Source organism: Anser anser (assembly GCF_964211835.1).
Source record: "Anser anser genome assembly, chromosome: 5".
NCBI classification, from domain to species: domain Eukaryota; kingdom Metazoa; phylum Chordata; class Aves; order Anseriformes; family Anatidae; genus Anser; species Anser anser.
This window is the reverse complement of record NC_139725.1, coordinates 42,511,526-42,537,058: the sequence shown is the minus strand read 5'-3', so window position 1 is coordinate 42,537,058 and position 25,533 is coordinate 42,511,526. Positions and strand designations below refer to the sequence as shown.

At 51.6% G+C, this 25,533-nt stretch overlaps 1 protein-coding gene across 2 annotated transcripts; it reads right to left on the bottom strand.

Moving 5' to 3' along the window:
* Nucleotides 1-1,128: 1,128 nt before the first annotated feature.
* On the bottom strand, nucleotides 1,129-23,841 carry VSX2 (visual system homeobox 2). 2 transcript variants are annotated; one of them, XM_083838689.1, is made up of 5 exons: nucleotides 22,379-23,841; nucleotides 21,282-21,366; nucleotides 18,453-18,576; nucleotides 3,884-4,064; nucleotides 1,129-3,108 (listed from the first exon to the last, which is right to left on the bottom strand). In XM_083838689.1, the coding sequence occupies exons 1-5, from the start codon at nucleotides 22,815-22,817 to the stop codon at nucleotides 2,729-2,731; spliced, it is 1,209 nt and encodes a 402-aa protein (XP_083694815.1). In that variant the 5' UTR covers nucleotides 22,818-23,841; the 3' UTR covers nucleotides 1,129-2,728. The 2 variants fall into 2 exon arrangements, with proteins under 2 accessions (XP_083694815.1, XP_083694816.1); XM_083838690.1 differs by having other exon boundaries at nucleotides 1,132-3,045; nucleotides 22,379-23,836.
* Nucleotides 23,842-25,533: the final 1,692 nt, after the last annotated feature.

Here is a 25,533-nt window from a genome sequence, read left to right as displayed (position 1 = left end):
AGCCACTTTTCTGACCGCACAGGAGCCTTCCAGGAAGCTTTCCGAGCATGAATTGCTTTCAGATCTGATGAGCAAAGGTTGTGCACTGCCTGCCTGACAGTACGGGTGCTGCAGGAGGAGCCACCAGTTACTGACCCTGGGTTTGTGTGCAGCTCCAGCCACTGCTGCTGCAGGACAACGTCTCCTCATTGCTTCGAGGCCAGCAGGAGCATCAGGAGCTGCTCTCCCCATCCTGTGCCTGCTCCCAGAGCCTGTGCATTACCCAGGGAAGTGGCAGTAGCTTCAGGCTGCCCCTCACCTCCAGGGCTGTCACAGGAACCTGGCTGTCAGTCCTCATAGACATCAGGACACATTTCATTCCTGGACACGGCTTCACAGCCTGAACAGAACCAGCCCTTCCCATGGGCCAAAAGACATTTAGTGAGCCCATGCCATTTCCTGGGGTGCTGATCCCTGCTCCATGACCATGTCCAAGGCAAGACACCCTCAGTCAGCACAGGGAACTTTGCCAAAGGGGGCACACCTTTGCTCCAGCAAGCTGGGCTGGACGCTCTTCCTTCTTCCAAATAATTTGGACCAGCCTGTAGCTGCAGGATGGACCAACAGCACTAAGTGAGGTCTCATGTTCTCTTTGCTCTTTGGCGATACCCCTCGTGGTCTGCAGGTCCGATACATCGGGTGAATAAGCTGGCCACCAACGTGGTACACACTCATTATTTGACAGCAGGTCCTTCCATCCCAGACACACCTGAATTTGTATCAAAGCTGTCCCCAGCGCTAGACACAGGCCTATGAAGGCACTGTCTCTTGGAGAAATGCAGCCTTCTAGGTTACAGCACCTCCACAAAGCCAAGCCCACGCGTCCTCATCACTGCACAAGCACAGTCTCTTATTTCCTACGCACACCTGCTCCACCTCAGCCTTTTTTTCCTGTAAGACAACAGTGTCTTCCATGAGAGCATCCCCAGAGACCCTTAGCAGAGCATACATATCTCAGCTCCTCTCACAATTCAGTGTGGGTTCCCACTGCGCTCCAGCCAGAGCTCCCCTGGCTGGAATTCCCCATTTATGCCCTTCTCTCTAACTGATGAATAAAAAATTCATGGTTTCTGCCCCCAGGATGAGTGCCCCCTCCCCAGCTTTGTCTTTCACTGAGAAGGGAGAGCCCATCTTCTCCAAATCTGGGTGGGCAGGAAGATATCAGTCTCTCTGCATGCTGCTTTGGAGCTCGCTGAAATGCTTTCTAAGGCCTGACACCCAACTCCACCTTGGCTGAATTCGTCTGCCTTGAAGAAGTGACCAGACTCATACACAATATTCCAGTTTAGTTTTATTCTTGTTCATATCTTTACAGAAAATGGCACATAAATCACAGGTTCTGAATGACTAGAAGTTGTTACAGCTCCATATCTCAAACACCTCAATACTGAATTATTTTCTCACTGTATATACATTATTTACACACCGCGGGCTATAATCTAACACGTTGAACTTTGAACAAACTGGGGACAAAGACAGATGGGGCTGTATGAAGGGGGTCAATTTTGACAGAATAAAAACAGTAGCTCTGGGGAGAGGGTGCTGGCAGCTGAAAGCGGGACAGAGAGGGCTGCGTGGAAGTGACTGTCCTACACCCTCCTTGGGGAACACAGCCTGACCGGGATGGAAGGGCGATGTTAACATGGGGCACTGCAAAAAACAGTGGGTTTGGCTGTGTGGGTCTGTGTGTGTGTGCACGTGTGGGGTCAGCGAGGAGACATATGTACACATTACAGCATGTGCCAGGGGCGTATCTGCATGGCTGTCATTCCCTTTAGCGCTCAGAGGGCAAGCGGGGCAAATTCAATTCCATAAATAAGTTTGGCAAATTATGTTCTATCTCCTAGAATAATTTAAGCGGTAAATGTTTTCCCTGGCATTCGACCTCTCTGCAATGGAGGCTCTGGCCTTTGGGATACAGACACACCTAGCCGTCTCTGCCAGCCCTGCGGGAGCAGCCTGCCCCAAGCGTGTTTTACAGCCAGGGCTGCAGGCCTTGCTGTGCAGCGAGGTAGAAGCTGCAGGGAGGGTGCCTGGCCTTGCAGCCCGAGGGATGCTGAGCTAAATAGTGTGGCACCGGCCTCTAGCGCCCACCACCATGATGGCTTCAGCCCCTGAGCGTGTGTGGAGATGACTGCGTGGGCCGGGGTGACCTGGAGGTGCGAGGTGGGAACGTGACATCACGTCTGTGGGCAAAGCCTGCGTCTCCCCTCATAAAGGAGGCAAAAATGAACCACACCAAACTCACAGGCCGCAGTGCTGGGTCAGGAGAGACGTGTGGCGGAGGCTCGCCATTTCACGCCAACAGGGCCACAGGCTCGTCCTGCCGCAGGCAGGGCTGGGGCAGCGGGTGATGGCTGGGGCATGGGGCATAGCAGCAACACGGGGCAGGAGGAGGAGGTGAGCCAGGCTGAGCCAGCCTGGAGGGGGCTGGATGGGGCCTGGGGCCGGAGCCACGGTCCCCCCTGGGGTGGCGATGGAGATGAGGAAGGGGCAGGGGTGAGGGAGGCCCTGGGGGCAGAGGAGCGAGGGGCAGGGCTGCGCTCCAGGGGAGTGACCCTTGGGGCTGCCCCATGCACAGAGGCCGGGCCCCATGCCCCAGGAGGGGCCTGCAGGGGCGGCCTGGCCAGCTTCAGCCCCTGGAGGACACAGTGTCTGTCGGGGCTGTCTCCTGCCGCCTCTGCCCCGCCTAGATCAGCTTCTCCTCCTTCTGCGACATGCTGGACTTCTCCGTCTGCCTCTCGTCCTCCGCCACCTCCTCCCCTTTCTCTGGCTTCCTGGGGGTGTCCCCAGCGATGGTCCCCAGGACTTTGGTGCTGTGCTCCTGAGCTTTAGCCCTGAGGGCGGCAATGCTGTTTTCTCTCAGTTCCTCCTGGGAAATGGCGGTTTTGGGATCTGGGCCCCTCTCTTCCTTGTCACCCTTGTCAAGCTTGGGCAGGGCCTGGCGCTCCACCTCCGTCTTCCTCCCCGCCTCAGCCGCTGCTTCCAGAGACTTTTTGTGCATCCCTAAAAAGAATTGTTGGTATTCGGGTTTAGAAAAGCGCCTGGGCATGGGAAAGCCATCTTGAACTGAAAACAGCAAAGATAAAGAGAGGCCAGAATTAAGGAAAAGCAGAAACCCTTGCTACAAACAGCAGTCATGGCGAGCCGGGCGCTCCGGCCCCGTGCAAGGGCAGCCCCGGCTCTGTGGGGAGGAGGGTCTCAGACACAGCGGGTGCCTGCACCCCCAGGGCCATTTGCTTACTTGAACCAGGGGGGGTCTCCCATTGCCTTTCCCTATCAGTTTGTTCCTCCCACAACCCACCTCCTGCCTCCCCCAGCTTCACACAGACAGGAGGATAGGACAGCCCATCGTTAGGACACCAGAAGTCAGTTTTGGGGCAGAATCAGCCTGAAAGGTCAGAAAGCGGGAAGCAAAGAGCAAGAGCATAGCAGGGCAGCCCCACTACTTCCACCACCCCTTCTCCACAGAAAACAAAGCAAAAGCAGGCAGTGGTGCAGCTCTCCTGAGTGCTGAGAGCATGAGGAGGGACTGCGGGGGCCCCCAGGGGAAGGGGAGTGGGGCAATGGTGAGGACAGGGGGCTCCCGGCACCCCACACAGCCTCACAGGGACCCCAAGCAAGGCAGGGCATTCATCCCCTTGCTTGTCCCAGGAGCTCACCCTCTCCCTGCAGGTCAGGGCCCAAGCACCAGCAGGCATTTGGGGCTAGCTGATGAGTGGTGTCACAGGGCGAGTCCCCCCCATGCCCATGTTTGATGCTCTCCGCATCAGGTTTCCTCCTCATGGCCCCCCTTCACCCTGACCCCCTCACCACCCACCCGTGAGGGCAGCGGCTCTCTTACCCAGGAGCCAGGGTGCGCAGGACTCCATGATGCCATCCTTGGCCGACTTGAGGATGGACTCGGGCAGCGGGATGGAGTGACGCACCATGGCGCCGTAGAGCCCGTACTCGGCCATCACGCTGCTCCGGCCCCAGCACTTCTCCCGCTTCCTCCACTTGGCCCGGCGGTTCTGGAACCAAACCTGGGGTGGGCGACACGCAGGGACGTGGGTGATGGGAGCAGGAGGTGGGACGGTCCCATTCCTGCACACACACACGTGCCTGTGCATGGGGATGAGGAAGGGTGCACGTACACCCCCCTGAGAGCACGGAGGCTTTTCCCCCATGCAGCAGCTGCCGCGTATTTCTCTCCACACCCTCCCTTGCAGAAGCGACAAGGGCCAAGCCTGCGAGCAGGTCCCACCCCTCCCTGCAGGATGTAATTAATTTGCCATTGCAGTGTCTTTTTCCAATGGCTTTTGGCTCTCGTGCTTGGGATTTTCTTTCATTATTTACCGGGTGCCTGAGCCGCAGCGAGGGGCTGTGCGCCACGGTGCCTGCAGGGAGGGCTGGGCCAGGGGGCATGCTCTGGGGAGGAGGGAGAAGGGGGAGCTGATCCTCAAGGCTCGCCCTGAATTCCCAGTTTGAAAAGCCCCTCATCTTCTCAGAAAATTGGCAGAATAATCTCCGAGCTGTGACCTGGGGGGCAGCGAGCGGAGACGCAGGCGGCAGTGGGGGGGTGCTCGCAGAAATCTATTAGTGCTCGCTCTCCGATTTCCATCCCTCTTGTCTTGCCTGCCCTCCTCCCTCCCCGCATCCCCTCCCTTCCTGCAGAGCGGAGGCATCAGCTTTAGATGAAAAATTGCTCGAGGTCTATTCAGAAGGAGGCAAAGGAAGAGTCAGCCCCAGGGGCAGCCCAGGCCTGATTGAAAAATAAGTTAATTTCAGTTTGAATCGATGGGCCTCAGGCACTGAAATATCACGGGAAATTAAAGCAGCTGGTCCCTGGGGAACCACGCCATTGACCTGCGCTAATTAATGCCATGGAGTTACCAGTCCCCTCTCCGAGAGGCAGCCCCTCCCTCCCCGCGGACACCCCAAACACCTCCTCATTTAACTAATTAGACTCACAGAAAATTGGGTGTTAATTTGTTTAGGATTTTTTTTTTCTCCTATTTTTTCCCTCCCTTTCCCGGAAAGTACACGGCAGAATGGAAATGAATGGTGGGGTCTCGCTGGCAGATGGATGCTCGGGGTCACTCCGCAATCTTCTCCGACTTGATTGCTTGATTAGGTCGTTAGCACATTAAAAAAAAAAATTGCTTGCCGTCTGGCGCTGGCCTGATGAGTGGGATGAGGCGGGAATCGCCTGGGTAATTTATCTTTTTATACTGCAAAGAATTTGATTTCAATCTGCAGATATATGGAGGTGCCTTTGACACCTGTTTAACATTACAGAGCTGACAGCTTAACCCTCTCTTGCCTCCACCGCCTACAGCTGTGGGGGAGCATGGGCTGCGGGGGGGAACACTAGGGGGCTTCGGCAGGGCCTGGGACCCCCAGCTCCGCCATGGGGACCACAAGATCAATGCCTCGCTGCAACCTCGCCACGGAACAAGGTCCCTTTGGTGTAGAGCAAGCTCGCCTCTTCTGCCTGCCACCCCAGCACCGGTGTGACAGGGACAATCTGTCTCCCCGGGGAGTGGGGACGTGGTTTCTGCGGCTGTGATCCTACCTCTCCTGGCAGAAGACACGCTGTGCACGGCAGAGGGGATGTTACAGCCAGGCTGCTTCCTGAAACATGACATGCCAGCACCTCCTCTGCATGAAAAGCAAACTGACTTACACCTTCCTTCTGTCGATAGGCAATCCCCTGGACCTCTGGTGGCTGTAAATCCAGCCATACCAGAGCAAGGACCCTCAGGTGGGCTCAGCATCCCCTCTCCGACCATTTCTGTGGCCAGACCCAGCGCAGGGAACCTGCACAATGCACGGGTTTGTGGCAGGATCTCTCGCTCCAGGCTGTGCGCTCCTCCTGATCTCGGTCTCAGTGCCAGGCTGGCAGAGCCGGAGGGGACTGGGTCACTCCCTTTCCATCCATGTGTCCTCTTGTCACCACTTACCACACCTGGATTTTCAGCCAGGCAAAGCTTTTTCCATCAGTTACCAACTGGGCCACTTTTAAAACAAACTTCAGTCATTTTACCCAGGTGCCTCCTCACTGATATTTTCATCACCTCTCCCTTCTCCCTTCCTCCTGTCTTGACACCCGAAACATCTTCCCCCATGTCCCATGCCCCCGTCTTCCTCCCCAGATGGGTTTCAGCCATGTCACAGCAGTAGCTTCTCCCACTACTGCTTCTAAACCTGCTATCCCAAAGCATCCCTTTTCCAACAGCATGGACAAACAAATGCAGCCAGCAGCCCAATTTTGACTGGAATTTGTGGGGAAGAAAAAAAATCTGTCAAAAAATGCTGATACAATCACATGGAAAAGCTGAGTCTGGCTAGAGGAAGCGCAATCAGAATTATCTATAGCTTTCTTCTCAATGTTGTATTTAAATCTCATCCACGTAACATGTAAAAATGAGTAAATCAAAATGACATCAACACCTCAGGAAGATCATTCTGAGATTTCCCAAATCGAGTTTTGAGATTTAAGGGGAATCTCCTCATGGTTTTGGCTGGAGGAAAAAAAAAAAGAAACATTGAAACAGCAGAATTTCTAGCATAACAGGAATGAGGAGGGCTACCCAACCTGTTTTGACGCCAGTGCCCATATCTCAGCCTCAGGCATGAACTCGTGTGAAACTCGTGGTGCTCAATATTGAATATTCCTGGGGTCAGGACCCAAACCCGCATCTCTACCACCACCCCATGCCAAGCACCTGCAGCCCCCACACTATTTTGGATGGGCAATATTATTCTCTGCAGCCTGTTCTTGGGATTTTGCCCTCATTAAAATGGTTCCATCAGTGGCACGTCCTTCTGGGAAATCTTACTTTTTCTTTGGATTTCTTAACATGTTACCAAAATTTTCCTGTGCCTTGAGTCTGAGAAGAATTAAACAACAGTGTTACTAGTTCTGGGGTATTTTCAGCAGTGTTGGTGCTTCAGTAACAACTTCTGAAAATGCAGTTATTGATTATTGGCATCTCACATTTCCTTCCTGGATTGGAGATTGTTTCACTTTCATTTACTTGCAGTTTTGGGATTGTGTCTTCTTTGGCTGCAGGTGTCTTTGTTTTCAAATATTTGTTCTACAACTTCACGATGTAAAATTTGGTCTGCCTCAAGGGATGCTTAGGTTTGTCCATGTTTGGACTTGTTTCTTCCCCCCACCTGGGTCAGCTCAGCTTTGTGAAACACCTTATTTACCACACAGCTTTCTTCTCACTTGCTTTCCTCTGGTTCTCCACGGTACATCACAGGGTATGGTGAAAGGACTGAGTTTACGCTTCCACGCTTCATGAGCAGTAGCTGAAACCCATTGCTAATTTCAGACTGCCTTTACTGAAGCACATCTGATGTTTTTGCAAAGCTATCATGGTTTGATGAGCAAAGGTGTCTTTTGGACCAAAAGTCAACAGCTCAAGGTGATTTACATCTTTTTATTATCACAAAAGCACCTCTGTGAAAGATGGGAAGCTTGTTTCAGAAACCCTGTCCTCAGAAACAGAACAGTAAAGAGGGCAGATCTGTCTTACTATTCTTTGATGTTGCAAGGCAGTGACCAGAAAACCCAAGAACCAGCCCATTTAAACACATCAGTTTTCAACATGGAGCTGAATGAGAAGAAGAAGCATTTCTCTGATGTAAAGAAGAAAGAAGTATAAAAAGCACTTGAATTACAGAAGGATGTGCAAAGAAAAGGCACTGCAGGATATTGCAGGGTAAGGATGAACGCTAGAGGGAGCGAAGGGGCAGAGATAGCGATGGGTGGAGATGAGCAAGGCATGGAAGGGAAGAGAAGCTGGCCAGGCTCCAGAGGAAGCTAATGGAGTATCTTTACTCGAGGGTAAACTGATCAGTGCTTCCCTTTAGACCCTCTCTATCTACACACAGAGTGCTCGGAGGAGCTTCCTCGCCCCAGGTGAAGCCCTCTGTGCCCACTGCTGCTCGAGCTGTGCTGCCGTAGCTTCCAAAATTGGAGTGCCCCCATAACCCTCAGGCTCAGCACTCACGTCCTCTCCTGGTCCAGACATCCAGCCGTGTGTAGCTGGTCAGTACTGGAGACTGCAAGACTCCTTCTTCGCTCCGTTTGCAGTCAGTGTAACTTCTCTGTCTCATCTCTTGTCTTTCCTGTTCTCTTTAGAAAAAGACCTGGCCCTGCTTCCTGCCTGTCCTTCATTAGGCAGGAAAGGGGTGTAATTCACTGATGTAGGAATGGTATTTTCAATGTTCAGTACTGGTGAAACTTTTATCTCTGCCGATTGCTACCAGCAGTACAGCTGTTCCCATGCTGTGACACCATCCCAACGGAGGCATTTTCTTCGCCACAGGACACACTAGCATCGGGGCTTGGCCCGTGTGCGCACACTTGTAGCAAATGCCAGCACCATCAGCATCATCTCCTGGATGCTTGTTCCACATGCCTGTCCTTCTCCGACCCCTTACCAAAACCAGCAGTACTGGAAAGCCTTACAAATGGGAATGTTTCCAATCCTAATCCTCATCTAATTCTCATCCCCAGTGTCCACTGCCCAGGGCAGTCCAATCTTAGGCACTATGCACCACACCACAGGGTTACAGCACCTTGGAGTAAAGACTAGGAAGGTTATTCTTGCCAGGCTCCTCCTCTGAATCCCAAACGATGACTGATACTCCTTTGTATTATTGATGGTGCAGAACAGCAAATTGTGGTAGGAGGAATCTCTCATTTTGCAAAGGGACATGAGACTCGGTGTGTCCTTGTTATCCGCATTCATCATACTAGTTAGTTTGTTTACCTAATCAGCTCCTGAAACACTGTCTGCTAAAGAATGAAATCTGCCTGAGGCTACCCATGGACCAGGAATCTCAATCAGCAAAGGGATATTTTAAGGTATCTAGTGTGTGGCTCTGTACTGCTTCTGTGCCCAAGCACAACCTAAATTTTTTATTGGTTACGCTCATTTTCTCTCATTTTCTCGGCTTCTGCTTTCCAAGCTGGGGAACACAGCCAGGGGAGCTGGTACTGGCTATGGCTGTGTTCTGTCTTTCTATCAACAATGACAAAGAAGTTAATATTCCTTCATTCTTCATCCTGTAAAGGAAAACACCAGGCTACATAATGGTGAATTTTTGCTTCACCAAATCTCACGTGCTACCTTTGACGTAGTATTCCAGCAGGGCTCTTTCAATTAACGAGCCTGACGGATTGAGCACGAGATGGTCCCAGACCAAGGCAGTGCATGCTGGAAGGAACGTCCACTAGATGGCCACAAGCAAATGCACAGACGCACAGACACGGACACACGGACACGCCAGCACGTTCCTTTGCCAGGTCGAGGGTTGCTTTCTCGCTTTCCAATGCAAGCCTCTAAACAGAGAGTAGATAAAGTGAAAACCTCCACTGAAAAAAACAGTGATGTCCTCACCCTTGTCCCAGACATGGCCAGGGTCCAATCTGAGGATGTGGGAATGCAAGAAATGACCTTATATCTTCCCCTGGGCATCTCCCCATCCACACTTACATGTTTTGGGGTTTATAATGAATTGTCATGACAGTGTAAGGCCTGACAGGGTCCTGGGATTTTCCTGAATCCCTGCTCTGCAGCGACTGTCCCAGGAAAGCTTCCTGTCCCCAGGCTGCTGGTGGAGACTGCACCACTCGTGTACGCCTGGCAACAGTTTACTGATGTCTTTTCAAAAGTAATGTCAAAATTATTGGCACTGTTTATGGTGACATCACTTTCTATGGCTGGTGTAAAATGGATATGAAGTTAAATGAGAGTAGTAAAGGTTGCACATGGCCTGCATGGCTGATCACGGGCTCATCATCCCTCCACTTACTGACACTAGGAAAGAACTTTCTGAGCTCACGTTAGAAAGTTCCCACACACGTCATGGCAAGAGCCCTTCCTGGTGGTAGCTGGAGTTGTGTCTGACCCACTTGGCCAACAGATCCAGCCAGACAGGCTGAGATGAGCTGTGAGACAGGACTCACCCCTCTTGAGCAAAGAGGCAGTGGTTCGTCCAAGCCTGGGTATCCTCTAAGCTAGGCTAGCACAAGGCACTCTGAACAGGCTCGGTATGACAACCACCAACAGTGTGTCTGGCAACACCGTGCTGCAGCTTTTGCAAGCCATGCATGCCTCTGAATCCCACTTTGAACAGCACAAAGTGGCCTGATATAGCTATTTGTTGCACTCTGAATAATGCAGCCAGAGCTGTAAATATCTCACCTCACTACAGGCCTCAGTGCGTTCTCCAACTGCTGTGACCCTAATTCTCCCATCCCTTGCACAGAGTCAAAGATAAAAATCCAAAGACAAATAAGGGGGTGTAAGGAGGCAAAAATCCCTTGTGACCAGGGAACGTGTCTTAATTGTGTCCCCCTGGCAAACCTGAGGTTTTCACCTGGCCTTCCAGTTCATGCAGTAGCATGTTTTCTCACACTTGTTGGAAAGGAAAGGAAAAACATCAGGGGTGTGGATGCAAAATAGACACAGAAAAGCTGGCAAGGGTACACCCATCATCCCAGTCCACACCAACCCAGGAGACATTTGCCTTTGGCACAAGGGGTGATGCTGCACAGAACATCTTCCTACAGGTGCTCACAATGCTGACAGTAAGCTTGACCTCCATTAACCAAGCTGGTATCCTTCCATGGTGTAACCCGATTTTGCCTCATTTTCCCATGCTAAAGCTGCTCTGCACCTCCTCTGGCACAGAGGAAACCTTACTGTGGGTCTTCATAAACATCCATAAACAACACTCTCTGTGAACATGCGGAGACACATCATGTTGTCACCTCCAGCTTGGAGCAAGGTGAGTGAAGGTATTAAGAGGAGAAATGGCACATCCCCCTTCCTTAAGCCTTTCAAAGGGCACTAAAATCAGAGCCTGGGACATCAGCCTTCCTTGGACACCAGAACTTTTTACATGGCACCTCACAGCTCCAGAAGGCTCATGCTCTGGGCACTCACTGCTGCTGTGTCACTGAAGCCTGTAGCTGACCTTGTCACCTTGGGCTCGTGCACAGCACAACGAATGGTGCAACCCACAGGGCTGGCAAAACACAAGCTGCTCGTGGACGCTGCTCCCAGCAGGGCAGCACATCCGAGCTCAGCAGGGCATTCCCAGGCGTGCCCCACGCTTAGGCCACCCAGGGTAAGGTCTCCGAGGCAGGCACCCTCCCTCTGTTGCACACTTAGCCGCTGAAGCCTTGCTCTCAGTCACGGGGTTGTTTCTCCACCAACAACACTGCACACGTATTTACTCACAGCTCGGCCTTTGCTCAGACAGCTGGGAGCCTAACAGAAACCCACAGAAAGAGAAAGTGGGGAGCAAACTGCCTCTCACACTGGGCAGACCCTGAGCTGAACACCTCTTGCAGCTCCTGGGGTAATGCCACCCCCAGCAGGCAGAGGAGCACCGCATGCTTTCCCAAAGCCTCTGGTGGAGGTCACAGAATCACAGAATTGTAGGGGTTGGAAGGGACCTCGAGAGATCATCGGGTCCAACCCCCCTGCCAAAGCAGGTTTGCACCAAAGAGGTGCTCTCTGGAAGCTGCCTTGCTGTAGGATATTGTATCATGTTTGTTCTCCATCTCAGGTCCTCTTTTCTCCTCCTCAGAAGGACCTGCCATCTCCACACATGCAGATAAAGGTCATCTGCATGTCTATCGAGGACAAGACTTCTGAGCAGCTTGGTGCATGAGGAAGACAGGAGTATTTTTGACGTTTGTTCACAGGCCCATGCAAATCCAGGCTCACCGAACACCCACAAAGAACAACAGTGAAAAAGGCAGAGGGGGTTGTGCTGCCGGAAGAATCAGAAGAACTTGTTGAGATCTATCAAGGTAAACGATAAACACTATGCAGAAAAATAGATCCATTAAGAAATAAAGGGAAGAGTAAATTAACTGTGTCTCTAAAGTGCCTCTGTTATTGAACTGTTAAAAAAATCTGTATTCAAAGTCAGGAAAGGAGGAAAACTTTATAATAAAGGGTCATTAAAGGAAAACCTGAACACACAGCCATCAGTTGGTCCCTCTGCCAGGCATCCAAAGGCTGGAGGGGAATTAACTATTGAACTTGCTGGGTTGCCCTATTTTTTATTTATTTTTTTAAATAAGTTGTGAAAAATTGCAGAGGCGTCAGAGGAGAGAAAAGAAAGTTCTTCATTTAAAGGAGGAGTGAATGCACGTATTCCTAGCAAAGAGATTGAGGGTAGAGTTTCCAGATGAGCTTAAGTGACCAAGGTACCACAGTGCCTAATATAACTCAGAGAGTTGTTACTACTTTTGTTAAGAAAACAGTGGGATAAACGTGGGGAAGAGAGCCTGAGTAGTCACAGCCTGGCATTAACCCTGCAGAGCCATTCCTCGTTCTCCCACCCGTGATGGAGAAAGTCTTTAGAAAGGCACTTCACAGCAGTGGGCTATGGTATATTTTGTTGGGTACCTGTCTTTCCTCTCAGTGGTTTTTATGTTGTGATAGCCATAATCATCTTGCAAGGAACACAGTATAAGGTAGCAGACTAGGACATGTAAGGTTGTTTTAGTTTGATTTTCTGTCCCATTTGGAAATTTGGTCTGTAGCTGATGGAACTCAGGGACTGGACACGGAGGGAAAAAGTGGTACCTGGGTATACCAAGTGTACATACCTCCATGCCTGCAACTCTGCACAAACAAACAACAAAAAAAAAAGTCTTTTAAATTGCATCCACAGCTCCCGTTCTACCAGGGAAAATCCCACAAGCTGGGCAGGTACCTGCATGGTCTAGCGACACTCAGGAAAGTCCCCATTTCACAGTAAGCTGAGGAGATGTCTCAGGCCTGCCATTTTCTTTCCCGTCTCATTTTTCCCTCTCTCTGCACAAATTCATGCAGTGTAAAACTTTTCAGCTGGTAATCCCTCTGGGAAGGCTTGCACAGAGCCCTGCACTTGCACACCACCCAGCCCCTCTGTTTACGGCTCTGGTAATTAACTCATAAACGAAGTTCTAGCACATGGGCTGAAAATGGGCCACAGTTAAAGGGTAATGAAAACACTCCATTACAGAAAGGGCCAAATTAAACAACTCTTAATTGAAAAATGGAAATTAATATGAATTTAGATCAACTACACAAGCATGATATTGAAGAGGCAGCAAAGTAGATGAACTCCTTACATACCAATTAAAGACATGGAGGCAGAGATCCACCATACGCCATGAGAAACATTCATAATCATATTCTCACCAAGCCAGTAAGTTTGATTAGTTTTATTGCTCTCACTTGTACACTTCCTACATCTCTAAAAGCATAGGGGAAGTTAATGACATTTATCTGGTATCGCACTGCCGTGGCTTGCCCCAGTGCTCAGGAATTATTGAGAAAGGTAGCCAGCACTGGCTCCTCAGCTCTATCGCATGATTAACTTCTTGCATGGCTCTTAAAAAAATAAAATAAGAATAAAGGTATTGAAATGGTTCTCTCTCACACAGGAGCAATTCTTTCAGCTTCTCCATCACCTTAGTAATCTACCTCCAACCATCCTACTCACCCTGGTAATTTATCTCCAGCTACATGACTGCCATGAATCTGCTTTGTAGAGAAATGGGTGGGAACCCATTGGCCCTATGCCTCATTCTGGCACAAGTGTGAGAATAAACCAAAGTTTTAGCAAGAATAGCCTCACCAGTCCTCACCTGTTGAGAGTAATTGTGATAGACTGGAACCTCAAAACCTTAGAAAAATCAACAGGAACAGCACTTTGTGCAGCACTAAGAAACGCCTTGGCAGCCATTCCAGGCAGAGACTCAGGAAAGGTCAGTGACCGCATGGAGCAATCATCCCCATTCCACACTTATGCTGTGGGATTAGGACTAAAATTCATTCCTTTGCAAAAATAATACTTTTCTGATTGTACTGCAAGCCCTGGCGGCCAGGATCCTCTTTATCAGTGTCTTGCATCCAGGAGCTGTGTTTTAAATACTACAGCTGGGCAAAGGAGATGCTGGGGCATCTCAGCAGGGTTCCTGTACCCACAGAGAGCTGGAAACAGATGGGAGCAGGAACAGCCCACAGCAGGCATGGGCAGCAGGGCAGGATGAAGTGACCAGATCCCAGTGCTCCAGCAGCACCTGCAGCAATGCTCTTCAGCAAGCTGGGAAAGCGAGAAGCCAGGGCTGCTGGAGCTGCACAGAGCCAGTTCTTCCTTCTCACTTTGTATCGTGTTTCTTGATGGGACTCCATGGGTTCACTACCGAGCTCCTGCTCAGTGCAATACAGGTTCTTCACGTCTTTCCAAATTACATTCATCCCTAAATACTGAACATATCTGCACAACTGAAGCAAGCTAAGCCTCTTTTTCTGGAAAAATACTCTTGGTGTGAATGTTTCCCTCCAAATAACTGCCCCTCCTGGCTCTTCCATCCCCATTCTGCTTCTAACAGGCTACACAGTGATACTGAAATGTGTTAATCTGATAGCAACCAAAACAATACATTTCCAATTACAGCTTTAGTTGGTTTTCTTTTGTTTTCAGCCAAAATTGACCTTTTAGCTGAGTGACCTCTTGCTGGATACACAGATAATCCCCACTCCCCAAACATGGCACAAACACCTCCATGGCTTTCCTTTTGCTTGCTTGAGAAATTTTAATTGTCCGAAAACACTTCATCCACATAAGCACCATATATTCATTTATCAATTTAAAAAAGTGTCCTTTTTTGCTATTTTCATTCTATTTTTTTAATTATTATTTTGCTTCAAAAGTGAATGTAGTGTCCCCATGATGGCAGTCAAGATTTTATGCTTTGCAAATCCTGATCTGATTAATTGATGCATTTGATCAGTAAGAGACATACTGCAGTGACAAACATACACAGTTATTTCAATAATCCCAAATCAAACTGTTACCGACCTTTGATATTTTATATAGTGGCATTTAAAATTTGGAAATGTCACATTAATAAATTCAATAGGGATAACTTATCTAAAAATCCACGTTACATTTAAGAGTATCTGTTTTGAGAAAGACACTGATTTAAGTCAGGTATTAGAATACTTGTCAGCTTGAGGCCATTTTGAACACTTCAAGTTGTCCATTAAGGATGTACTTCCCCACAGAAATCTATTTATCCCACCTGCATTTTACAGAATGGCCTGGGTTTATTTTAATAGCAGCACTTCAACTCTTCTGAATATTCTTTTAAATGCGTTGATTAATGTAGTCTTTTTCAAGTGCTTTGCAAAATGGCCACAGTGACATTTGGTCTGACTGGTGTCTCACTAGGAAAATTAAATCCTTTTCCCATGTTGCCCAGTGGGAGGGTGCTCACGTTCCTTCTAGGAGCAGCCAGCTCAATACAGGGAGAAGATGCATGCAATGCAAAAGAATGCTGCCTTGAAAAAAAAAATAAATACATGCTCATCTTCTCTTTAAATGGAAGATTTGAATATTTTTCCTGAATTCAATGTTCTCTCAAACCAATAACTTTCTTGGCCTCTGATGGCTATTTGTAGTGTTCTGCTGAAGGTTTTACACGCAAGCAGTTCCTATATATCATTCTCTCAATTGCACTCTCTGAGTTTCACTTTCATATTGAATTTCATAGGTGATTTACTTTCTCTTTGACTACTACCTCCTGAGAAATAATCCCATGAATGAAAATAAGGGGGAGATATCACTTTTGGTGTGGATCCTGTGGGAACCCACATGAAATGCTGTGAGAGCCCACAGCATGTGATGTTCACAACAATCTTAGAAAACACTTTCATTAAGGACCAACAAGAGGGAGAGAACAATGCTGAAAGATGGGAGGAAGTACAAGCTACAAAGAAAATGCAAAAATACAGAGTTCCCTTGAGCAGTTATAAACACATCCAGAGAAAAAAAAAAAACAAGAACAAGATGACGTGAAATTATAAATATTATGAAGAAGGGAGTAAAGATTAATTGTCAGCTGTCTCTTCCAAGGGGAGAAGTATGTGACATTAAATGATGTTAATAGATTCAAAGCACGATTTACTTCACTCATGCAGTCCTGCTGTGGAAGTCCCTGCCATGAGATGTTAAAATATTTACATGTGTTCACAATGCCAGGACACTGTCAAAGTACTTGGTAAACATCACTAGACACTAGCCCTGCTCTCATACTCTTCTCTAACATCCACCTCTCACCAGTGTCTGAGCTGGCTGGGCCATTACTATCCTTGTAAAATGCCATTTGGAACCCAGAATACTGGAGGGAAAAGCCTGAGGAGAAAAAGCTTCCTAAAAAAAGGTTGAAGTGTCAAGTCCCTTAAGACCAGGACTGGCAGACAGGATGGCTTTCAAACCAGAACCTCCACATGTTTAAGAGAATAATGTGTTACTTATGAAGAATGGTTTAAGAAAAGATCTTCACAGCTTGCTTAGGCAATGATGAAAGCCAAAAGTGATAGCCAGGAGAAGAAAACAGGTGAACAGTTCAGATTTAAAGAGTGCAAGTGCTATAACAAGGGGAAAAACAAGCTCATACAAAGGGAGCTAAGTAAAAATGGAAGCAAGGTGAAACATCAAGAAACATGACCAAAGCTTGGAATCATCTTGTCATGGCTTGTGACACAAAATGAAATGTATGGACAAGAAGATTTCATAGAGTATGTGGTAAGAGACAGTCTGGTGCTGACCTGCTGGGAAGATCAGTGGGAACGGACACTTCTCCCCCATCAGTAGTGCTTGGGACTCTTACATGGTCCTGACACTCACCCTGGCGTGATGCTCTGGCTCTCACACAGTAGATGCCACAGAAATCCTGCTGTTTCTCTTGATTTCCCCTTTCATAATGAGCGAAAGCGTCACTCAGGAATGCTTTCTCCTGTGATACTTGTGCCATTAGCAGCACCTGATGTTCAGGACAGCCACATCACAGGGGTCTTCTGCTGTCCAAGTCTGACCTGATCTCTGGGGCTGTCTCACTTTAGGTTTAACAACTCTCCAGTAGAGGAAGAGTTGCATTTGCTCATCAGCATAATGACAGGCAGCACGTCAGAGAGAGCTGAAATGACTTAGCCACTACTTCCCTCCTAAGTCAGATAAAATACTGGCTCTCTGCACTAGGATGCCCCAGATACTGATGCAGTACCTGCAGCGTGCAGCTCTGCCCTGTCTGCTGTAACATCTCCCTCAGCCTTACTGTAGTGAGAGCCAGCTGAAGCTCTTCCTTGAGGAGACCCTTTACAGGAAACCAAAGGATCTTCTTCCCAGCCCAGCATCAGACAGTGGATGCAGGCAACACTCAGCTTCTAACAGGTCTCTTCCCTCTCAACTCATCAGGGGTCACTAGTGGAGAAGTGACCCTCCATCCAGCCCACTCCCTCTAGAGGCAAACCATGGGGCCTGTCGCTCAGAGCAAAATCCTAATGTATCAGCTAGGATTTTGGGTGAACGGCCGTTATTTCTGAACTCTGGTGGAAGTCCTCTCAGCACACAGGGTATCTACGAGAGCCTAGGTCAGCAGCAGTCCTGCTAGCACAACGGGATAAGAAGCATAACTTGCTTTTGTTAAATTAGCCATTACATTCCTGTGCCTTTTGTATCAGCCTGGTGGGAGCAGGACATGGGGAGGCAGCAGCAGCTGCTGGGGTCCTCCCTTGTGAGCTTCATGTTGGGCCTGTCAAAGCACATTCTGCTTCCCACACTACACAGCCAGTGCAAATCTTCTCCAGCTCTTTGGGCTGTCCTGACTGCTTGCACGCAGGCTGCCGCATGCCGAAGGCTGGTGCTGGCACAGCCTCGCTGCTCGGGCTGCTCCTTGCCACTAGAGGATTTGCCATGCAGTGGCAATACTCCACACGGCCTTGTTCTGCCTCCTCAGTGGCACAACAGGACAGGCACATGATTAATGCCCAAACATTAAAAATAATTAAAAGGAAAGATCCCCAGAAACCTTCAGGGAAGCTTTGAAGAGGCAAATGCAGTGGACAAGATGGTGCAAACGCCCGCCTGGGACTCACCCCACTGCAGTGCCACCCCCCATGGTGCCAGCTGCCTGCCACGTCCCTGCACACCCTCCTGTGCCCAAGGAGGCACAGACGAGCCCTTTCTCACCCATGCTGTCCATCCAGACCTGGTCTCCAGGAGGCTCTTGTTGCCTTCACCACTAATACCTCAAAACTCTGCAGTCTTTCCTCGCACCCCAGTTCCCCTTCAGTGATTTAGGATTCCCTCTGCTGCACACACCCCGAATCACCATTACAACACGCCACATGTAACACATGTTGGCAGACAAACACCAAACACAAAGCACCAAAGAACAGCTGGTCTGGCTGCCCGCACATTTAAAGCAGGGAGGGGACAGCCCATGGAGATTTATTCAGATAAATGTGATCCATCCCACGGCACTGCCTTTTCTTCAGGGAGGGATGAATGTGGCCAGGAGGGGCAGGACAAGGAGGGGCAGGAGGTACGGTTACCTGTATCCTGTCTTCTGGCAACTCTGTTTTCATGGCCAACATCTCTCTAGCATACACGTCAGGGTAGTGGGCCTCATTGAAGGCCTTTTCGAGCTCCTCCAGTTGGTAGGATGTGAAGATTGTCCTGAAGGGAGTAAAACTCTTTGATCAAAAAACATAAGAAGCAAAGGAGACGAAGAGTCAGAGAAATGAACACAGATGCTGCAGAAACCTGAGCAACCTGATAATGCATAGCCTTTCCCCCCACCGCCTCCTGTGTTTCTAAGCACAAAAGGTCAGGTGCCAGGGTGAAAGGAGAACCAGAAAATGCCAGAAGACAGCTCTCTGGGCAGTTACAAATCACCTTCCCCTTCGGGGACCTCCTGCTGGAAGCATCACCCCCCAGCAGCGAGCACCCGCGATGGCAGCTGCCCTCCCACCCCAGCCCTACTTCCACCTTTGGGACCCTGGGGGTGTCCCCATCCCTCGCGCCCGACACCAGGACCACAACCAGCCCTGGCCAACAGCCGCCCCCTCCTCCTGCATCCAGAGGCTTCTTAACTTAACCCTTTGGTTGTGCCGAGATAAATCAGTGTCCGCTCTGCACCCTGTCTCAGAGGGTGTCTGAGTCCTTTCCCAGTTGCTTCCCTTAGCCTCTTCCTTAGCCAAAGCCATCCTCCCCCGGAGCCTGGTCCTCGCCTGAATCCTCCAAAGCTTTTTGTCCTCCACTCTGCTCCCTCCTGCTTTAATCCAGCCCTTCCCTGAGATGGTGCCCCTCCAGGAACAGTGCAAACTCTCTTCCTCTGCCTTTACACGGGTTGCACCCACACCGATATCCCATTAGCTGCTCTCTGCCAGTTTGCATTACCCCATTATCCTCTGGAAATCCTCCTGGGCCGCCCTGGGCGGGCAGCAGCCCAGCCCGCCTCGGCACAGCCAGTTCTCAGCTCGGGACAGCCAGATTGAAAAATCAGCAGCTGGAAAGCTGAGACGGATGAAAGCCCTTCTCTGGGGGATGGATGAGGGATCTCACACCGTTTCCACTCCCCCGAGGGTTAAAATTGTTAAAACTCCCACCCTCCAACCCTACTGTATGCAAAATGCAATTTTCAGTAAAAGCTATCAACAATCCAATGGCAAAAAAAATAACAAAACATAGCCAACCATCACCACCACCAAAAAAAAAGAAATCAACAACAATAACAAAACCCTGCAGCCTTTGTTCAAAGTAAATGCCTAAATATATTACCAAACTAAGAAACATGTAAGTCCCAGAAGAGGGAAGGAAAGAGGGAGGAAAAAAGTCATTTTTAAAAATAAGAATTTCAGAAAAGCCGTACAATTCTAGAGAGCATAACAGAGCATAAACAGAAAGCCTCAGCAATATCCTCTGCTATTCAGAATCGAAATGATTCTGTCAGATCAATAACATTACTAACAAAAGCAGCATGCAAATGCGAGGGACCTGCCTGCAATCAGATCCTTGTTTAAATTCACTCCTAAATCCATTCTCTTTTCAAACAGTTTTCCTTCAGCTCCGACAAATCTGTGAGCTCTCGGGACAGCAGAGGCACACCAGCTCCTGCATTTTCTCTCCCTGGGACCAGAGGAAAGACGATTCCAATTTTGATCCAGGTTAGATTTGAAGCATCCCCCTGCACCCTCCTGCGAGAAGGGCACCGAAGCCCAGCGAGGCGCACCAGCGGGAGGGTTTTGCCTGACATCCAGCCTAAGTTCCCCCTTCTCAGCCCCCGTCCCCGTTGCAATGCACAACGCGTGCTGCCTTTTGCTGTTTACATCCTGCAGCTATTTGCGGACTATCGGCCTGTCATCTGCCTCTGTGCTTGGTACAACTAGAGCTCTTAACCATTTATTACAGAATACACAACCACAGATAAATATTACAGGTTTGGTGCTGTCTAGAAATGGAAATCAAACCAATCTGAAATTCATTTCCTCTCATCCATCCCAACCATGACCTGTGTACCCATTCCTGCTGTGCTGTCTCCCAGCCCGGTAAGGAAACGAATCCGAACTGATACCGGAGCACGCAAACTTGCGACATTTCCTCAGGAGGAACCCCTGATTTGGGATGTGCCCTCCAGACCAAGCCTCCTGTTGCACGAAAAGCAGGACCCCCCTGGGACAGCCGGCCTCCTTCCACCCCGCATCCTGCTAAGCTTTCACTGGGGCATCTTTTAATCCACCCTTCCTGCATCGTGGCGGGATTGATTTAATTATTCCTAAATCACCCACGGTGAAGGTGTCTGGCCTTCCTTTGTCCTGACTCTCCGGCCACGGCAATGCCAGGACCCTGCACGGGATTTTTCGTTTCCATTTGTAAAGCGTAGGTGATTCAATCCCATTTTAACTGTGGGAGAAGTCAGGCAAAGTGCGTTACCCAGACCGCTCCGGAGGGGAAAGCAAATCCCCTAACTACCTCCCAGAGTGGATTTTCGTTTCCTTAAACAATTCAGCAGCCTTCTTCAGCTTCGGGAAGCAGGCACCCTGCTTCCCGACCATTTAATCTATTGGCAAAACATTTATTTATAAGTAATAAAATGCTTAAATCTTGACCGCAATTGACAGCCCACGGTAAGGTTGCTAGAGGCGGAGCAGGGGCCACTTTGGGCTGTTTAACTGCGGCCAGGGAAACGAAATCAAACGGCACCTGCGGCCGGTTCCCTGCTCCTTACGGCCACGTCCCAGGTCCGATTTATCGCGGAGAAGGAAGAAAAAGAAAGGAGAGCCGGGGGGGAGCCCCGGGCTGCCGGGGCCGGGCAGCTTCGCCCGGCTGCAGCATCCCGCGGCGGTGCCCGGCGCTGCCGGTGCCGGCGGCCCCTCGCTTACCTGTGCCGCCTCTTCTTTCGTTTCTTGCTCTGGCTGAGGGAGGATTTGGACATTTTTCGGTCGCTAGAGGAGACATCTTCGGAATCTGCGGAGAGAAGGGCAGCGGCCGTGGGCTGAGGCTCCCTCCCCGCCGGGCCCCCGCCGGCCGGCCCGGGCCCGGCGGCTCCGCTCGTTCCTGCGGCTCCGGCCGAGGATTTCGTTGCGATCGAGCCGCGGACGGGGCCCCGCAGCCGGGCGCTGCCTCCAGCCCGGCCCCGCCGCTGGTCCCGAGCCGGGGGCTCCGGGAGCTCGTCCCCTGCCGGGGGATGGCTCCTGGCCGGCACCGGGCTCCCGCTGTCCCTTCTCTGCCCCGGAGTCGTTCGCCGGGGCTGCCGCTGCCGCGAGGCTCGAAGGCGAAGCCCCCGCGGTCTCAACAAAACCGTAGGAAAAAGAAGGAGCCGCGGCCCCCTCCCCGCCCCGGGGCACCCGCTGCCCCCCGCCCCGCTGCGGGGAGCCCGCAGAAACACCGGGGAGGGGAGAAAAGAGAAGGGTTGAGGCAGGTACCGGGAAAAAAATAATAATAAAAATAACCCCGGGCAGAGCTGGCAGCCGGCCGCCGCCGCCCCGCGTCCCCAGGGGTGCCCAGGCCGGGGGGTGCTGCGGGCAAGGCGGCGCCGGCAAGGCCCCGAAGGAGCAGCCGGGGGTCGGAACCGGGCCCCCCGTTTCGATGCGAGGAGCAGTGCCCCGTCTTGCCGGGACCCCCGGGGATGGGGTCGGGGCCGGGCACCGCCGCCCGGCGCTCCGGGGGGACCCGAGGCGGCCTGGGAGGAGTAGGGCCAGCGGGCAGGGCTGCGGGAGGCTGCCGCCGTCTAGGAAGGGGCTGCCGGGCGGCCCCTAATTCCCCGGCAACGAAATGGGGCCGCCGGGACCGCGGGGGGGGCCGCTCAGCCAGGGCTCGGCGCCCCCGGCCCCTCCATCGCAGCGCGGCCGCGGCCCCGGCCGGCGGTGGGTGCGGTGCCCACCTCCCCCGTTCTCTTCCTCCTCCTCCTCGGGGCCGAAACGAAAGGGGCCGGGGGGGGGGGGGGGGGGGGGTCCCCGGGGGCCGGGGCCGTGCCTACCTGAGCTGGCCGTCTGGCTGCTGTCCAGCTGCCCGGGGGCCCGGGCCAGCGGCTGCAGGTGGACGCTCTGGGGGTCGGAGAGCACCTCCAGGAAGGTGGGCTGCGTGTAGAAGCCGGGGATGCCGCCGGCCCCCAGCAGCCCCATGCCCACGCCGCCCACCCCGGCGGGGCTGAGGACGGAGCGGGCCGCCAGCAGGTGCCCGGCGGGCAGCGAGTCCAGGGCGGCCCGCGGGTGCGACGGCGGCTCCTTGTTCAAGCCCAGGATCTCCTGGATGCCGAAACCGGTGCAGCGGGGAGGGGTGGGCCCGGAGCTGGGCTTGGCCCCCGCCGCGGGGGGCGGCGGAGGCGGTGGCGGCGGGGCGGCGGCGGCGGCCGCGCCGTCGGGCTTGGGCTTGCCGGGCAGGCTGGGGGCCAGCGCCGCGCCCGCTTTGCCCGTCATGCTGCGGCCGTCGGTCCCTGGTGCCCGCTCCGGGAATGCCTGGGAGCCCCCGGCTCAGGCCCCTTTTATCCGCCCAGCCGGGAGCCCGAGCGGGGTCAGAGCGGCGCAGCCAATCACAGGGGCCAGCCGCGATTAGGGATGCCAAAAAGCCGGCACCGGCGGCGGAGGGGCCGCTGCCCGGTGGGGCAAGGCCCGGGCCCCGCTTGGCCCCCGGGAGGCCGCGGGGAGCTGGGCTCGGGGGGCACGGGCACGGGAGCGCGGCCCCGGCCCCGGCCCCCGGGGGAGAACAACGGCTTCCCCGGCTTCCCTGCTCCGACCGGGCTCCGGAGGAAATGCGTGGTCCGCGGGAAATAGGGGTGCATGGAGGGGGCTCAGGGTTGGCGCTGAGCTGCGTCCTTGAAGCAGGGTAGGGCCGGGAGTGTTGCATGTTGGAGAAACACCTGGTTATGGCATTGAGACAGCTGGTTATGGCATCAGAGGTGCTGAAACGGCTGCTCGGACCCATATCTCTGCCCGCTTCCTCGGTAGCTAGAGCACCTCTCACCGCTCATGGGCAAGAAACCGCACACCTCATCCCTGCCTGCCCTACCCCAACCAAAGGCGTTAAACTAAGAGAGAGCCTAAGGCACCCGTCTCACAAAGCTGGGGCAGCAGCTCCTCCACAGCACGTACCTTGACAAGGACAAACAGACCGCAGCATGGCTCCCAGGTCCACTCATGGGGCTAATTCACCAGTGGGACGCCAACCCAAGGCTGGGACTGCAGCCCCAGGTCAGCACAAAAAGCCCAGAGCAGAGGGGAAGCAGCTCCCCGTCCTTCCCCTCCTCAGCCTTGTAGGCCTCCAAGGTCAGGCCCGAAGGCTCCTGCCTTCCTGCAGAGTGGGGGCTCTCCTGGTCTCTGGAGGAGGATCTGCAGGGCCTGGTTGGTGCACAGAGGCTGCGTCTCAGCTTGAGGCCATGTTCTCATCACTCTTTGTCCACCACCCTCCTTCCCTTGCTTCTTTCAGACGTAGCTTCGCATCCCTGCCCAAGGACAGGTACAGGGCTGTGGGTTATATGAGAATGCTTGTATGGACTGGAGTTTCTTGGTGTTTTTCTTGCTTTGCTCCAAACACTTCATCACCTGCCCACTAGGGTGTTGTGTGAGGACAGCTCTGCCAAGTCCTCACAACTTTGGTCACTGAGCTACAAAACTCTTTGCTTGGCTGTCTGCTTTTTGATATGCCTTCTCTCACTCTTTGCCACTCCGCAGAGCTTTGAAACAGAAATTGTATTTCAGTAAGTCCAGTGGACTTAAGTCACTGGACGCTTATATTTCAATACCCCTGTGATTAATCTCTGGCAACCTTTTTCAGCCTGTCATGGCCAGAGTAAATATTGGCTTTATGTGAGCTTTCATCGCCCAAATGACTCAGATGTTCTCTGGGGGGAGGCACCTCGGTGGCTTCAGATCCTTCTCACATTTTCCCGATACAACTCATCCTTTGCCTTCTTCCATCATTCTGCTGCATTATGCTTAATGCTGAACTTTTCTTCTTCTCCCACCTGTTTGCAAACATCCATCATCCTGAGCATGCACGTTGGGCTGCCTTGGTTCTTCACCCAGTCATGACTTTCTGCCAGCCTTTTTCTGTGTCCATGGACAGCCTGAATCCCAGCAGAAAGTGTTATCACCGCCCCCTCAGCCTGCAGCGAGATGTCACTTCCCCTCCATTTCTGTCGCATGTTGTGCATCATTTCACCCAGCACCTGGTTCAAAGCCACCTTGCCCTTTGTCTAGACAGACTTTGGTGCATTCACGCTGATCAGGTCACGCCTGTGCTTTCCATTCCTTCACAATGGCTTTTCTGTCCTACCAGTGTAGCCTCACCCGTCCTGGTCTCCTCTTTGCATCCTCCCAGTGGAAGTGGCCACGCAGCTCCTGCCTCTCTCTTTTCAAATCCCCTGTGGGGAAAAATACTTGGTATAAAAGTGTCTCCCAGCACATTTTTATTTTAGCTGTTCTTTAACTTTAGGAAGCACTTGTGATCTACTGGAGTCATAGACACTGGGCATTTTCATTATCCTTCTGCCATATGTTGCACTGTAGATGGATATAGGACATGATAATGCTAATATGACAAGAAAACTTGCTGTATTAATAAAAACTGCTGAGGCACAAGGAGTGACTAGAGCTACCTACCCACAGATGTTGTAGATTCTCTCTGTCACATAAAGTCTTCAAATCAAGGCTGAAAGTCTTTTCAAGAGATGATCTATAACTCATCCAGAAGCTATTGGCTTGATGCAGAAATTATCTGGTGAAGCTTTGTAGCCTTTTTTTATGTTGAAGTTCAGGCCAGAAGGTGGTGATGCTCCCTTCAGGCCTTAAAATCTTTGACTCCATGGAGCTCATGTTGTCAGTTAGATATGCTCCTTTTTTCAAACAAACAAACAAAACACAATCTTCACACATAGGAAGCTTCTGATGTCTGTTCCAGTGTCCTGTTAAGCATATTTTTTCTTTACATGCCAGTATATTGATTTCTAAATAATCACTGGAGCTACAAAGTACAAGATGACAAGGAGATTATGGCACCTGTCATGGCCATCCGTAAATGCTCTCAGCTGGCAGCTGCTGGCTGAGTTACTGCAGACCTGAGCAGGATGCTCCATTGCTGTCTGCCCTGAATCATCCCAGTAGTTTCGAGTTGCACCTCTTAACCCCTGGGTAAAAT

Excerpts from the sequence above, each read along its gene's own strand:
- VSX2 (XM_083838689.1), bottom strand. The coding sequence starts at position 22,817 with ATGACGGGCAAAGCGGGCGCGGCGCTGGCCCCCAGCCTGCCCGGCAAG. Across the intron at positions 18,577-21,281 it reads CGAAAGAAGAGGCGGCACAG|GACAATCTTCACATCCTACC; the intron begins GTAAGCGAGGGG and ends TACTCCCTTCAG. Across the intron at positions 3,109-3,883 it reads CTGCGCACCCTGGCTCCTGG|TTCAAGATGGCTTTCCCATG; the intron begins GTAAGAGAGCCG and ends TGCTGTTTTCAG.